Source organism: Sus scrofa, chromosome 17, assembly GCF_054392235.1.
Source record: "Sus scrofa isolate SSC_HxYL_T2T_F1_AM1 chromosome 17, Sscrofa_HxYL_maternal_Yorkshire_Landrace_v2.0, whole genome shotgun sequence".
Lineage (NCBI taxonomy): Eukaryota > Metazoa > Chordata > Mammalia > Artiodactyla > Suidae > Sus > Sus scrofa.
Window position 1 is genome coordinate 41,830,317 of NC_139399.1, and position 15,600 is coordinate 41,845,916.

Genomic DNA, 15,600 nt, shown 5'->3' on the forward strand with positions numbered 1-15,600 from the left:
TTGTTTATAATTAAGAATCCTGTCTGATACAAGATCTAATGTCATCAAAAGGGAGAGGGATAAATTATGGTATTATGAAATATTGCACATTGGTTAAAATAAGTAGGATATAGTTATAGGCATTCCCATGTAAAGATCTCCAAAACATATTGAGGGGAAAAAAGCGAAGTACAGCACAATACACACTGCATGATACTTTTATAGACAACCAGGACAAAACTTAAAAACAGAGTCACTGCCCTCAGGGTGCTTACAGTCCAGTGGCAGAATATAAGTATTATAGCAAAGCAAAAATAAGTACATTATTTATAAACTGTGCTAAGCACCAGGCTGGAAAATAAAATGAAGCAGAGGCATAATTTAGATTTTTCTGGCAGAGATGACAGCAAGGTGTCAGGACTGGACTTTCTGAGTAGGTGAAAACAAGAGGGAGTTCACTCAGGCTAAAGGAAGAGTGGCGAGTGTGTATCTGAGGTGGCAATGTTGGGGAGGAAGAGCTTCCCAGCATAGGAAAACAAGAAGTGTAAAGGCTCCAAGGCAGCAGGGAACTAGGCTTATCTAAAGAACTAAAAGTAGCCCCCGGGGCTACAATGCCGGATTTTCTTCCCGGCTGTCCCTGAATGGATTTACCATAATTTACTTAACCATTCCCCTTCGAAGGAAAGCCCCTGTGAGGCAGGATCACCAGGTAAAGGCTTCATGAAATTCAGGACTCTTGATCCATACCGTTAAAGGTATGGTGATCCCAAGGTCCACGCCCATCAGCGGATCCCTCTACGTCCCACAGACTCACCAGCACGTTGATGATCATGCTGTTCTCCACGGTGACAGCCTTCACTAGGAGCTTTCTGGACCCATCCTTAGACTCATACCGGAGGACGTACAGATCTTTATTGCTGTTCCATTCAGCTGGCAGCAGTTCTGATTTCTTATCACTGGGACCCGGCTGAGAAGACACCAAGAGATGAGAGGAAGATCAGGACCTCAAATCTAAAAAGGGCCCTCCAGATAATCTGACCCCCTCTCTCACTTCACAGGTGAGGACGTGGAGGTCAGAGGAAGGAAGATATCCACGGCCGTCGAGCACATTAGAGGCCTGGGGTCTCTGGACTTGTGTTCTAGCGCTCCTCTTGAATACCTGACTGCCTCTGTGGCACAGCACTGGAACCTGCCCAGCATGGGTTTAATAATCTCGTCTCCACCCCACCGCCAAGAACAAGGCCAATCATCTCGAGGGCGCTGTGAAGTCCTAAGACAGTGTTTTTCAAAGTCTGGAACATGGACCATGTGCATAGGATCACCAAAGTGCTGACTAAAAATGCAGATTCTAATGGACCCTTCCCTGGACTACTGTAGGGGTTTAAACAAAAATTACGAACCATTTTCATACAAATGCAAAATATGGCATATGTACAAAGTAAAAAAAAGAATTACAAAATGGACACCTGTGTGTCTACAACCAGCTTAGGAAAGAGAACATGGTCAACACCGCTAAAAGTTTGGGGGTGGACCCCCAGGGAATCTCCCTCCTCCTCCCTCATGGGTAATCGCTAGTCTGTACTTCAAAATATTTCTTTACTTTTCCTTAGAGTTGTGTTATTATACACAAACCCTAAAAAAAAAAATGGTTTCAAACATTTTTAAATTTTATATAAATGGCATCGCTTTTACCACTTGCCTTTTTCATTCGATGTTGTTTTGAAATTCATCCATGTCAATACACTTAACTATAGTTCATTCACTTAGACAGTGTGAACGATACCACACCATCATATGAATATGCTGCAATTTACACACTCACTTGTGGATGGATATTCGAATGTTTCCAATTCATTCGTTTTGCTATTATAAACAATGCTGCTATGAATATTCTTGTACATATCTCCTAGCGTACATATAGATGAACTCTATTATAGAGTATATTTAGGGGAAGAATTTTTAATTTATAAGATAAAGTCAAATTGTTTCCCAAAGAAGTTTGGATTTATACTCCTCATGAGCAATGTGTGGGAGTTCTTGTTCTACGTGGTCAGCAACATTGCTATGGTCCAATTTAAAAATTTTGCCAACCTCGTGGGTGCAAAAATGCATCACCGTGAGTGGCGATAATAATAACCCTATGACTTTCCTTTTACACACTAACATTTTAAAACTAGATCTCAAATTATTTCTATAATAAAAACTAAATACTGATTTCCAGGAGGGGAAAGATTTCTTAAACAAGGTCCATAGAAAAAAAGTGTTGTCTTTGACACTGCTAATAACTTAAAGCTTCAAATCAACAACAGACACTACAGGCAAAGTTAACAGGCAGCCACAGGCTAGGATGAGCGATGCGCCATGGCTACAAATGGAAAGAACGAATTACTAATACAAAAAGAGAATGCCTGGAAGATGAAAATAAAAATTGGGAACTTAGTTGAGAAACTGGCAAAAGATATGAATGAGCCAAAGATAGGAGCAGCAAACAGTGTATAAAGGGTTGTTCAACTTGACTAGCACTCGGAGAAATGTAGGTGAAATAAGAGATACCAGGATCCATTTATCAGACAATGTTACCCATTTTTCTATTTTTTTTGCCAGGTGCTTGTGTAAGTGTGGGGAGAATGGCAACCTCCAGGCACTGCTGGAGGCTGTTCACATTCAGACAACCCCTCTGGAGAACAACCTGGTGATACTTAGTGCAATCAGCTGAGCAAATACTCCATGACCCCAAACCGCCACTCTTGGAAGAAATTCTGTGCACAGAGGCAAAGACAAGGGATCTTTTGCACAACCTTGTTGGTGGCACCAAAGGGGAGGTGCATGTGGGGAGGTAAAATGCATATGCTCACAGAGGAATACTGTACATCAGTTAGAAGGAACAAACTAGATCTAATCACAGTACTACAGATCAAAGTAAACAATGACAAAGAAAAGGTGTTTTGAAAAATGAGAGTTATAGACAGGTGGCATTTATGTAAAAAAGGTTAAAACATAAAAGAAAATCTACATACTGTTTTCATGGATGTATATTCCTACTGCTAAACACAGAGCAAGTGGCCTGGGACAATCTCTATTCATGAAAATAGAGTGGGACCAAAGATGAACAACAACAGCAAAAGACAAAGGTCTAGCAACACAGAGCACACACCCCAAGGACAAGAGGCCAAGACTGGAGATTGCGGGCCTCTCTTCTTTGGTCACCTCTGGGGCTCAGGAATCAAATGAGGAAAGAGGTCCCAAATAAAATTCAAGACGTTGCCACTGGCATGATTTTGAATGTGGCCAAATGACAAGGAATCTCACAGGCCTGAAGCTGAGACACAGGATGACAGAAAACAAAAGTGAAACTAATCAGCCCTGTCTAAGTGAGAAAGAGAAACTATCCCTCATCCCCCAACCCTGGAACATGTTTAGTGCTGTGGATTTAAGGTTGACTTCGGAAGCCAAGAATTTGATAACATGCTTTGTCTCTGTTCTATCAAGGGTCTTTGAATTTATATTTATATCCTCCACATATAACATTTAACCCACCAGAATTTCTTCTTGGAATATAAATAATTCAGCCTGCTCACTATGCTATTCTCTCACTGCAGGGGAACCAAAGTTCCCCAGCTCAAGGGCTGCCCCGATACAGGAAAACAAGTGGAACTGAAAGGGACTGGTTTTGCTGATATCAGGCCAAACATGCATTCAACGGCCCTCTTGATCAGGACATCGAATATCAGGCCTCTCAAAAAGCTACAACTGGAAAGTAGCCAAAGTACATGGCTGTGCAGTTTAATTTGCTCAGATGAAAAAAATCCAAGGGCCAAGAGGGGCTGAGAATTGCCCAAGGTCACAGTAAGTCAGGTGCAGAACTGAGTTTGGCATTGAGAACTCCTGGCTTCCAGCCAGGTCCACCAGATGGGCCCCCCGAAAAGCAAAAAAGAGTGGTCCCCTTAGGCAAAACCCTGGGGCTGGAAGCAATCTTTAATAGTGCTCCTGGGCTAAAATGCACCCAAAGAGGGTCATTTTGGGCATTTTCTTGCTTTCGCCAGTATTCTTAGATTCCTGCAAGAACAGTCTATGGCCATCTCTATTCCCTTGCCACCTCAACCACCTGCCTGACACAGCTGTAAAGCTCTTATGAGGAGCGGTGTGACTTCAAGAAAGAAATCAAAATTCAAACACTGAATTTTTATTGAAGCTGTATTGCTCTTCTAAGTCTTATGTACACAGCTCTCCTGTACCAGAGGAGATAAAACCAAAGATTAAAAGATAATTTAGCTTTCTATTTAACTGTCAATATATTAAATGATCAAGTATACCATTTTAGGACCTTCCTCTCTCTCTTATCACCCCCAGAAGGGTGGGAAGCTGAAGGTGGCTAGAGAGACAACATAAACACCCTGTGAACTTGGCAAACACTACTGGTTTCAGCTGAGTCTGCTGGCCCCAGGCTGGAAAACAAACCCTCTCTTATGTAAACAGGAAAAATGCTCCTCCAAATGGCTTCTACTCTGAATGAAAGCAGACTCAGAAGTGAGAGGACAAGTGCAACCTGAGCTCCAGTGGCACTTCAGACAAAGGGCAGAGAGAAGCAATTATACTTCATGCTCCAGTGTGCCCTACAAACGCCGCCTTCCCGCCACCACCTGCCCTCCTGGCCCCTCAGAGGACATAAACAGATGGACAATACCTTCCAAACCCTCATCCCCACTCTCCCTGGCCACCCCTAAGATGCCTGGAGCTGCAGGCATCTTAGGGGTAACTATCTTTTTATTGGTCAGCGTGAACTCAACATGTGGCACCAAGAAGAGAGTGGAATTAGATGGATTTCTGGGATTCAGTTAAGGATCCTTTGTTCACTTTGTTAGACCAGTATTAAAGTGAAATTGTGTACTTTCTGAAAACTTAGGAGCCTGGAGTGTATGGCAAGGGAATGATGCCAGTTAGGACAGGGCAATGATCTACAGGAACTGATGTCCCTAAGCTGTCCAAGTGACTGAGAGAGAACTGCTGACAGGATTTGGGAGGGGATGAGTGGTGTGAGCAGTGCTGATACATGTCTGTGTAATGGGGAGAAGGGAGTCCCTGTAACAAGTTCCTGCTCCTGGGGGGAGAGTAAACAGAGTGAGGTACATGAGAAGGGACAGCGAGCAGGGCAGACCTGTCCGATCTGAGGGGTTGGGGGGGGGATGCTGAGAGCCGATAGGGAAGCCCCAAGGGCAGAGGCAAGTCTTACCCTCCTCTCAGTCCCACTGTCCCCGGAACCATCCTACACACCAGCTATCTAGGAGAACACCCCAGAAAAGGTGATATGAAATGCCTGGGGCAAGTGAAAGGGCTGTTAAAGACTGGAAAGCTGGAATGGAGCCAAGTGGGGAGACTATGCACTGAAAGGGGAAATCTGACTGTTGAGTGTGGGCCGCCTCTACCTGGTCCCAAATTGTGAAATGTTGAAAGGCAAGGCAAGTGAGACAAAGTGCAGGGCGATCAGAAAAGCCAAGTCTGGGGGAGGGGGGGAGCCAGAGATCCATGACAATACTTGTGTTTCTTATACCTGTTGATCAGGGTGTGATGGTCTTGGTCACCAGTTCTAAGGGAAAAGGAATGGACAGTGAGGATGGGGTACAGAACCTGGATGTATAAACTGTGTTTGACGAGGGATCCCTAAAGCTCTGTATCAGAAGAAAAACTAAGTCTCTGGATGTATGCGTGAGAAACTAAAAAAGGATTAGGGAGCTTGAGAACTAAAGCAGTTAGAAATGAAAGTAAGATTAAGATCTCACTGTGAGATGGAAGGAGTGAAGCACCCTGCTCCCCAGAGCTGGTCTAGGTTCTGACAGTGAAAAGGCAGTGGTGGCTTGGCTGAGTGTGTGTACCGGAGGCTATTTTCTCAGATGGAGCGAAGGGACAGTAAGGGCTTCCCGCCCAGTTCTCAGAGGAAGTGTACAAGGATGTGGAGGGGGAGAGTCAGAGGGAAGGGGCAGGGGCAGATGGGAGAATGCTACAGCAAAGAATTAGTGAGGCTGCCTGGGCCCAGCAGTCCTAGGGCTCTGTGGGGATGACAACAAGGCCCCCAGCAGGAAGAGGCAGAACCTGAGGACAAGAGAACAGGAGGGGCTGGTCCTGTAGGACATCTTTGGGGATGCAAACCTACAGGCCCTCACACACAGGGTGCACCTCTGCATGTGTGTGGCAGGCTGTTCTTGCCCCAAAGCCTGAGCTAAAGATGACAACCAGAGAGTGGGCTGCACTGGGCCCTTCAGGAAAGGGAGAGGGTGTCTGAGCTCTCAGGGCCCTTGACTGGAGCTGAATGGGTCCAAGCTCACCCCTATACCCCTGCATGGATCCAGATACCTGCTGGGCACTAAGTACAGTAGGAGGATAGTGCTGACAACAGCCCCCACCCCACCCAGCTGTATGGGAAGAAGCTTCGCGGAGTTCAGGTAGGTGAAGAGAGCTCAGGGGGGCTGCACACCTGCCTCGGTGCCAGATCCACACAATCCCGGCCTGGGAGACTGCCGGGCTGTACGGGAGCGAGAATCTGTCCTTGGCTTTTCAAATCATGTTGTGCCAGCTGGGCTGGGACAGTTCAGCTAGCACCTCCCTGACCTGCAGGCCATAGGGAGCAATGGTGTCATAAGCCTCAGTGCCTGGACTTGGGGAGGAGGGAAGGCCAGGCACTAAGGACCAAGCCGACGGTCCTCTGGGTTCAGGCAGGAGACACCTTACCCCCTCCACCCTGGCCCTGGGCTGGCTCCGTTGGCGTACCTGGTCGCCGGCGCCCAAGCCGTAGTAGCCGTGCGTAACCACCTCCCAGTGTAGGAAGCAGACGAGGGCGTCCTGCGCGCAGGTGATGGTCGGCGCCGCAGACGCGAACAGGACCTCCAAGCCCGCCATGCGCGCCCCCGGCCTCTGCAGGCAGAATAAGGAAGGGAGAGAGTGCGGTGAGCCGGCTCGGCCCTCAGAGTACCGAGAACACCGCTTCGCCGATCCGCTGGTCTGAGTCACGTCCCTAACCTGCGCGGCCAAAATGGAGACGCCCCAGTGCTGGGGGCGTGGCCGCCGGAAGTGCCTGCCGGGGCCGGCGGTGCTGCGAGAGTGAGCCCGACTGGAAGCAAGAGCGCGACTCTCAAATGTTCCGCCAGGCAGAGGGCGGGCGAGGCGGGTATCCTGGGGGTGAGGTCCTTCAAAGACGAAATCTTCAACTGGCCGTAGCTGGCGGAGCCACTACACGCAGGCTGTGGCGTCCTTGAGGCGGGGCTACTTTGTTCAGAGCCACAGACTTCTCATCTGCAGAATGAGGTGGGTTTATGCTGGTGGGGGGAAGAGATTATGAAGTAGGCCTAAAATATACTGATAATAATCGTTAGCACTTATGCAGTGCTTGTTCCGGACCACGTAATTCTAAATACTTGTATTCATTTATTTAAAACTCACAATCCAACCCCATAAAGTTTTTGTTAACTCCATTTTACAGATGGGTAAACAGGAACAAAGGGGTAAATTTGACCAAGATGAGTGAGTGGCAGAGGTGATACTGCAATCTAGTCTAGCTCCTTGGGTAACATTGATTAAATGTTTATTGCTGCTAGATCCTGTGTCAAAACCTTTATATCGAGAGTTCCCGTCGTGGCGCAGTGGTTCTGACTAGGAACCATGAGGTTGCCGGTTCGGTCCCTGCCCTTGCTCAGTGGGTTAAGGATCCGGCGTTGCCGTGAGCTGTGCTGTAGGTCGCAGAGGCGGCTCGGATCCGCGTTGCTGTGGCTCTGGCGTAGGCTGGTGGCTACAGCTCCGATTCGACCCCTAGCCTGGGAACCTCCATTTGCCGCAGGAGCAGTCCTAGAAAAGGCAAAAAGACAAAAAAACAAAAACAAAACCTTTATATCACCTTATCAAAAACTCTATGAGTTAAGTTTCATTATCATTCCCACTTTTCAGATTTATCACCAGTTCAAAGAATGGAAGCCACTTCCCCCCAAAAACAAAGCTGCTAACTCCAGAGCTGGTGCTCCTTATCTACTACCAAATTTCAGTCATTCATTTTCCTGTCTCCTTCATAATTTTTTTTTTTTCTGCCTACACCACAGCTCACAGCAATGTGGGATCCTTAACCCACTGATGGAGGCCGGAGGTGGAACCTGCATCCTCTTGGATACTAGTTGGGTTCATTTCTGCTGAGCCACAACGGGAATTCCCTCCTTCGTAATTTTTATTATGTATTAGTTCTTCAGCAAGTTTCTTGAAATCCCCTTATTGCTTTTACTCAAACAAATTTTGTTTTCCCATCTCAGTCAGCTCCCTGCGGCAAACCACCATCATCTCTCACTGGGATGTTGACACCAGCCTCTCAACTGCCCTACTCTATCTCTGTCTCCCTAAAGTCTATTCTACACTCTGCAACAAGAGATTCTGTTAGAACGTATGCCAGCTCACATCCCTCCTCTGCTCAAAACCCTCCCAGAGCTCCCATCACACTGCAGAGAAAAGTAAGTCCTTCCCATGGTCTGTAGGAACCATCTTATGGTCTGTGCTCCCCACCCCTGCCTCTCTCTAACATTATCTCCTCCAACTCTCCTCCCATCCCCTGCACTGTTGTCTGCAGTGATCTTGACTCCCCTCTTCTTTTATACCCACATCGGATCCAACAGCAAAGCTCGTCCACTTTACCCTCAAAGTATACTCTGAATCCGACCACTTCTTCCTACCTGCACTGCCTCCACCCTGGTTGGAGCCTCTGGCATTTCATACTTGGACTATAGCAGTAGCTTCCTAACCAGTCTCCCTTTTCCGCGTGTTCTGTTCTCCAGGCCTTTGCATGTATTCTTTCTGCCCGAACTGCACTTTCTCATATATCCACATGCTCTTTCATTTTAACTGACTCCTTTCCTCACATCATGTCAGCCTCAGCAGAGGGCTTCCTGACACCCCATGGAAAAGAACCTCCTATCTTTAACCTTTTATCCCGCTTTCTTACCTGCAAAGCATTTATCATAAGCTGACACTATATTACATATGTATTTGCTTAAGTATTTGACATTAATTTTGACCAAGGAGAAGGGACCATGTCCGTCTTGTGTATAGGTATACCTGAATGCCTTCCTGTCTCAGTAAATACTTACTGAATGAATGAATGAGTGAATGCAGAATGAATGAATTCTTGGCCTGAGCTCAGCCCAACTGGGCCACTCTCCCCCATTTGCTTTCCACCACTCACTTTGTTAGCTGGCCCTATACCTCTCCAATTTTTGTTTTCGGGGTTCCCCTGGGATGCCCAGATTCTTGAATCCCATCTGCAGAGATTCTGGCTGAGCATGTCTGAGGTGGAGTGTAGGTTTATTGACTACACTCTGGGTGATGCTAAAGCCGGTGGCATGGAAATCCTGAGATGTATTGCCTGTGACATGAAGCTGTTTGCCCTTTCCACTGGGAAGCTCTTCGCTTTCAAAGATTGAAGTGTCCTTCCCCAGTTATTGAAAATTCTCACCTATTCATTATTCACTCATTCACTAAATGTCCATAGGATAGGTTGCCATGGATAGTGATACAGGCTGTGCACTGCACAGAGGTGCCCACCCAGTAGCAGCCCATTCCTAAGTGTCTACTATGAACACAGCCCAGATAACCAAACTGTAGTTCCAATCTCTACAGAGCTGTCTAGCGGGGAAAAAAAAAACTGGTAACCCAGTATGAAACCTGTCATGGCAGAGGGGCATTTGGAGGACTATACAAGCCTAGAGGAGACATCTAATTCAGGCTGGGTGTCAGGGAGGTTTTCTTGGAGGAAGAGCCTCCCAACTGCAGTGACTCTTATTTGGAGGATTGGCAGTGAATTGAGGAACAAAAGGTATTCCAGTAAAGGAGAATGGCACATGCAAAGTCATGAAGGTGGGAAAGGCAGCTGGTACTGTGTGATTAGAGGGTCAGTGTGGCATCCTGAGTGAGGCCTTCTCCCATCTCCTCAACCCACAATCAATTGCTCTCTCCTCTGTGCCGCTGGCCTCAGTGGCATGCGAAGGGGTGGGCATGGGACAGTGAGCTCTATCAACTTTCGTGGGGAGGAAAATTTTATCGCTGAAGTTGGTTAGAAAGACTGGTTCATGGTGATAATAGAAAGTAGACTGGCTGTTGATCCATTTTATTACTGCTTTTAAGTTTGTTTGTTTTGGCTGTGGCTGCAGCATGCAGAAATTCTAGGACTAGGGATCAAACTCACATCAAAAGCAACAGCAGTGGCAACACCAGATCCTTGATTCACAGAAGCGCCAGGGAACTCCAACTGCTTTTACATTTTTTTTTTTTTTGTCTTTTTAGGGCTGCACCCACACCATATGGAGGTTCCCAGGCTAGGGGTCCAATTGGCCACAGCCACAGCAACACGGGATCCAAGCCACATCTGCAACCTACACCACAGCTCATGGCAATGCCAGACGGATCCCTAACCCACTGAACAAGGCCAGGGATCGAACCCGCAACCTCATAGTTCCTAGTTGGATTCGCTAACCACTGAGCCACGACGGGAACTCCTGCATATATAGATATTTTAAGGCAGTGTCCCCACCATCACCATTGCCTGGACCTGTGCAGGCAGCTCCCCTTGATTTGACCACTGCTTTGCATACAATTGGTTATAGCTCACATCTCACAGAACTTGGTTCCTCATTACACATCATCATCCCTGTTACTTGGGTTCCCCCAGAAGCCAACATGAGACAAGGACTTGAGCTGTTTATTTGGGAGCTGATTCCAGGAAATAGCAATAAGGGAGTGCACTAGAGATCCTGGAGAAGCGAGGCAGGGGGTGGAAGGCAGCCAGTGGGTGTTATGTGATCAAGCCAAGGTGCCATCTCTGGGCACCTGGAGCTCAGTCCTGCCTGGCAACTCTGGGAAGCAGCACAGGACTTGCCTCAGAGTTGTTTAAATGAAGGTAAGGGAACTGGGGTGTTTTGTTCCCTCATTCCCAACTGCCACAGGTCAAGGGCAACTGGGGGCATGAAAAGCCCTCAGGCAGAGAATTGCAGAGTGTAAAGAAGGAAGCCTGTGATTCTTAGAGGTACCTGCTGGGGGGTGAGTGGGGCACCATGGAGTCTGTTCTGTACCACACCCCCCTCCACCCTTGTCTGTGGCCTAGATGCGCTAGAGATCCAGGACTGTATTCCACCCATGCTGGACCCCAGGGTCCTCCAGGTTCCTTCATGGATGGGAGCAAGTGGGAAAATCCTCTGGGTCTGGAGATTGTCTATGTCCACCCCCTGGCTCATCTAGCATTTTCTGCGGACTTACCGCCATCAACAGGGGTCTCAACTGTCCCTGGGAGGCCTGTGAGTGGCTGAGAAGGAGAGCAGATGGAAGGTGTCTCTCTGGCTGGGCCCCCGCTGCCTGGGCAGCGCAGAGCCCATGCCAGAGACGAGGGCCTAGGATGATGGAAAGAACATGGCAGGACGCTGCAGCCCCCAGTTCTGGGTTGCCAAGTGACAGCAATGTGGATATTCCAAGTTCCCTGGAAACCATCTCCTTGGAAACCGTGAAGACGTGAGTGGAGGATCAGTACCCAGACGGACACTGAGGTGGAATCATTCACCACTGGAATCCTGTTCCTTTGGCCTAACATCAGCCCAACAACACACCTCCTCCAAGAAGCCCTCCATGATTAACACTCCTCAATAGTATCTGGAGCCCAACATTTCCCATTCCCCTTGTCAATGAGGTGTCCAGCGTGTCTGACACCTGGAGGAGATAATTTGAATACAGCTATTAGTTTTCGAAAAGTTTTTTTTTTTAATTGTGGTGAAATGCACATAAAACGTAACTATTTTCATGATTTAAAAGTGTAGAGTTCAGTGATATTAAGTATATCCATATGGCGCAATCACCAATATGCATCTTTAGAACTCCTTCCATTTTGCAAAACTGAAACTCTGTACCCATAAAACATTAATGCCCCATTCCCCCCTCCTCCCAGTCCCTGCCAACCACCCCTCTACTTTCTGTCTACGGATTTGACTATCATTTTCTCATTATATCGCCTTTACTTCTTGTGAAAGATCAGTTGACTACATTTATTTGGGTTTCTGTCTAAACTCTCTGTTATGCTCCATTGATGTATTTTCCTGTTCTTTCACCAATACCACACTGTCTTGATTACCGTAGCTTTATAGTAAGTCTCGAAGGTGGGCAATTGTTCTTTTCTTTCAAAATAGTGTTCACGACTCTGGGTTTTTTGCCTCTTCACATAAACTTTAGAATAGGTTTGCGGATATGTTCAAAATAACTTGTTGGGATTTTGATTGGGATTGCATTGAATCTATAGATCAAGTTTGAAAGACTGGACATCTTAACAAGATTCAGCTTTCCTGTCTATGAACACAAACTATCTTTCTATTTGCTTCGTTCTTCTTTGATTTATTTTATCAGGGTTTCATAGTTTGCTTCATATAGGGTTTTTGTCATGTAAGTCTTGAACTGTTTTCTTTTCTTTTCTTTTGGTGGAGTTTTAAGGTTCTCTATATAGTAATATGAAATGTACAATTTGCAAATATCTTTCTCTCATTCTGTAGACTTCTTGTTTACTCTTTTTTTTCCTTCTTCTCCCCTCCCCATAGTGTCAACATGCAGAAATTCCTGGGCCAAGGATCAAACCTGTGCTCCAGAACTGTTCCCCTACGGAGCCATTGGGGAACTCCCTTTTTACTCTGTTGATAGTATCTTTGAATGTACAAAAGTTTTAAATTTTCGTGAAGTACAGTTTGTTTATTTTTTTTCTTTTGTTGCTTGTGCTTTTGTATCAGATCCAGGAAATCATTGAAGTTTTTACCCTGTTGTCTTCTAGGAGTTTTATACGTTTAGGCCTTACTTTCAAGACTTTGGTCCAGTTTGAGTTCATTTTTTGTGTATGGTATGAGATGGAGTCCATCTTCATCCTTCAGCATGTAGATATCCAGTTTTCCCAGCACCATTTGTCGTAAAGACTGTCCTTTCCCTGTAAACGGTCTCGATACCCTTGTCAAAAATCATTTGGCCGCATATGCAAGGGCTTATTTCTGGGCTCTCTATTCCGTTTCTTTGGTCTATATGTCTGTCTTTATGACAGTACTACACTCTCTTCATTACGTAACTTGGTAGTAATTTTTGAACTCGGGAAGTATGCGTCTTCCAGTGGAGCACTGCCCCCGTGCATCCGACAAAACTGTTTTAGGTAACAATCAAGTGATAATCAGTAAACATTTTCCCAACTCATTCTTTTTATCATGAAACAATACTTACGCACAATACAAATCCTCCTTTTTGGTGTCTAGTTCTATGTTTTGACAAACATACACAGTCCTGTAATGACCATACATGCTAGCTATTTTTAGAAAGCAGAGTTTTTTTTTTTTTTGAAAGATCATCTTTGTTGAAGTATAATTTGGGTACAATAAAATCACCAATTTAATTGTCCACTTGAGCGAATTTTGACGAATGTATACACCAGTGTAACCGCCATGACGCTGAAGTATGGAACATTTCCGTGACTCCAAAAAGTTTCCCCACATGCCTTCTGCTGTCGCGCTCTCGAACATCTGGCCCAGACAACCACTGATCTGCTTTCTGTCTCTACAGATCATTTGGCTCCTCTTAAAATTTCATAAAAAGGAATGTCAGTTAGGGGCCCTGGGAAGCACATGTCAGAATGTGGTTAGCAATGCTAGAGATTTATTGCAGATAAGGCTTGTGAAAGAAAAGGGAGCAGGAACAGTGGTAGGCGTGGAAGATTTCCAGACCATGATGCAGCTCTGAGATCCATGAAAGAAGGGGAGGAAGACATGAGGATGGGACAGGAGGAGCCATAGGCTTGGTGCAGTTCTGAGAAAATCTCAGCTGGCCCCAAATGAAGATCCCTGTAGAGTCCCATGTTGGGCAGAAACAGCCAGGCATCCTTCTGGGACCTGTCACTGGGTGAGCTGCTGTGAAGCGTGTTGCACCTCAGCTTTATCCCAAGGTGTTGCCACTGTAGGCTTTTGGAGAACATCGCTCCTCATAGCTGGATGGCAACTTCTTTCTTTTTCTTCCTCTTATGTTTTTAGGGCTGCATCCTCAGCCTATGGAGGTTCCCAGGCTAGGGAATTGGAGCTGTAGCCACTGGCCTATGCTACAGCCACAGCAATGCCAGATCCAAGCTGCATCTGTGAGCTTCCACACAGCTCACGCAATGCCAGATCCTTAACCTACTGAGTGAGGCCAGGGACTGAACCCACATCCTCATGGATACTAGCCAGATGTGTTTCCACTGAGCCACAACAGGAACTCCCCAACTTCTTTCTTTTTTTTTTTTTTCTGTCTTTTTGCTATTTCTTGGGCCACTCCCACGGCATATGGAGGTTCCCAGGCTAGGGGTCGAATTGGAGCTATGGTCTCCAGCCTACGCCAGAGCCACAGCAACGCAGGATCCAAGCCGCGTCTGCAACCTACACCACAGCTCACGGCAACGCCGGATCCTTAACCCACTGAGCAAGAGCAGGGACCGAACCTGCAACCTCATGGTTCGTAGTCGGATTCGTTAACCACTGTGCCACGACGGGAACTCCCCCAACTTCTTCCTTGAAGAGAGACTAGCACCCCTCCATGGGTGACACATAAAATACACACTCTTGTATCCAGCTCTTTTCACTCATCGCTGTGTCTGAGGTTCACCCATACTGTTCTGTGTATCAGTTTCTTTTTATTTCTGAGTAATATTCCACTATGGGACTGTACCATGCTTTATCTTGTTGATGGACATTTGGGTTATTTCCAGTTTGGGGTAATAATGAATAATGCTACTATTAACATTCATGTAAGGTCTTCGTGTGGACATATGTTTTCATTAGTCTTGGGTACGTTCCTAGAGGGGGAATGCCGAGTCACATGGTAGTAGTGTATATTTATAAGAAATTGCCAAATGGGGAAGTTCCCATGGGGCAGGATCCAGCATTGCCATGTGCTGTGGCATGGGCTGACAGCTGTAGCTCCAATTCGACCCCTAGCTTGGGAACTTCCGTATGCTGCGAGTGTGGCCCTAAAAAGAAAAAAAAAAGAAAGAAAGAAAAAGAAACTGTCAAGTGGATTTCTAAGGTGGTTGTACCATATTACACTTCCACAAGCAATGAATGAGAGCCCTAGTTGCTCCACATACAGCAGGAATGGATTTAATATGAAAAACTGGGGCCTTATAAAAACCATTGGGTGGGTTAGAATGTAAAAACTAGACTGGAAGCAGCTTTCAAAGAGTCTGGAATTTGCAGGAACAGCAGGAAACTACTAGCAATGACCATAGCTACCTTTGTCCTGAGGCTGTGTTCAGGGAAAAGCCTGTAGAGGATCTGAAAAGCTGAATCCCCAAACTCCAGATGCTGCTGCTGCTGTTGGAAACAGAATAATGTGCCTTGCTGCCTCCCATTGGCTGAATCTAACTTTGAACCCTGGGGGCAAGTACGGCTTCAGGCCCCTGCAATATAGGAGAGAGGTATAGTGTGTGTGTGTGTGTGTGTGTGTGTGTGTGTGTGTGTGTGTGTGTGTAGAACAGGAATGGCATTGAGCCTTTGACAGATAAATTGGCCAAGGAGTACTATGTCATTTAATTCCCATAGCTCTTTAAGGTCAAAACTGTTATGA

At 46.3% G+C, this 15,600-nt stretch overlaps 1 protein-coding gene and 1 long non-coding RNA gene across 4 annotated transcripts in view; one reads left to right on the forward strand and one right to left on the reverse strand.

Annotated features, from left to right (window-relative positions):
* PSMF1 (proteasome inhibitor subunit 1) overlaps positions 1-7,022 on the reverse strand; it is a 46,885-nt gene extending 39,863 nt beyond the window's left edge. Inside the window, exons 1-2 of one of the 2 annotated variants that reach the window (XR_014831719.1) lie at positions 6,742-7,016; positions 794-946 (exon numbers count right to left, since the gene is read on the reverse strand). Coding sequence is in view for 1 of the 2 variants with exons in the window: in NM_001243340.1 (NP_001230269.1) it covers positions 794-946; positions 6,742-6,870 (282 nt within the window). In the remaining variant the exon portion in view is untranslated. Of the gene's footprint in view, positions 1-793; positions 947-6,741 lie in introns of both variants that reach the window. The other variant, NM_001243340.1, reaches the window with a different exon arrangement.
* An 82-nt stretch (positions 7,023-7,104) lies between these two features.
* LOC102164496 (uncharacterized) overlaps positions 7,105-15,600 on the forward strand; it is a 38,012-nt gene continuing 29,516 nt past the window's right edge. For both annotated transcript variants that reach the window (XR_014832131.1, XR_014832130.1), the window contains exon 1: positions 7,105-7,275. This is a non-coding gene — a long non-coding RNA (uncharacterized LOC102164496). The remainder of the gene's footprint in view (positions 7,276-15,600) is intronic.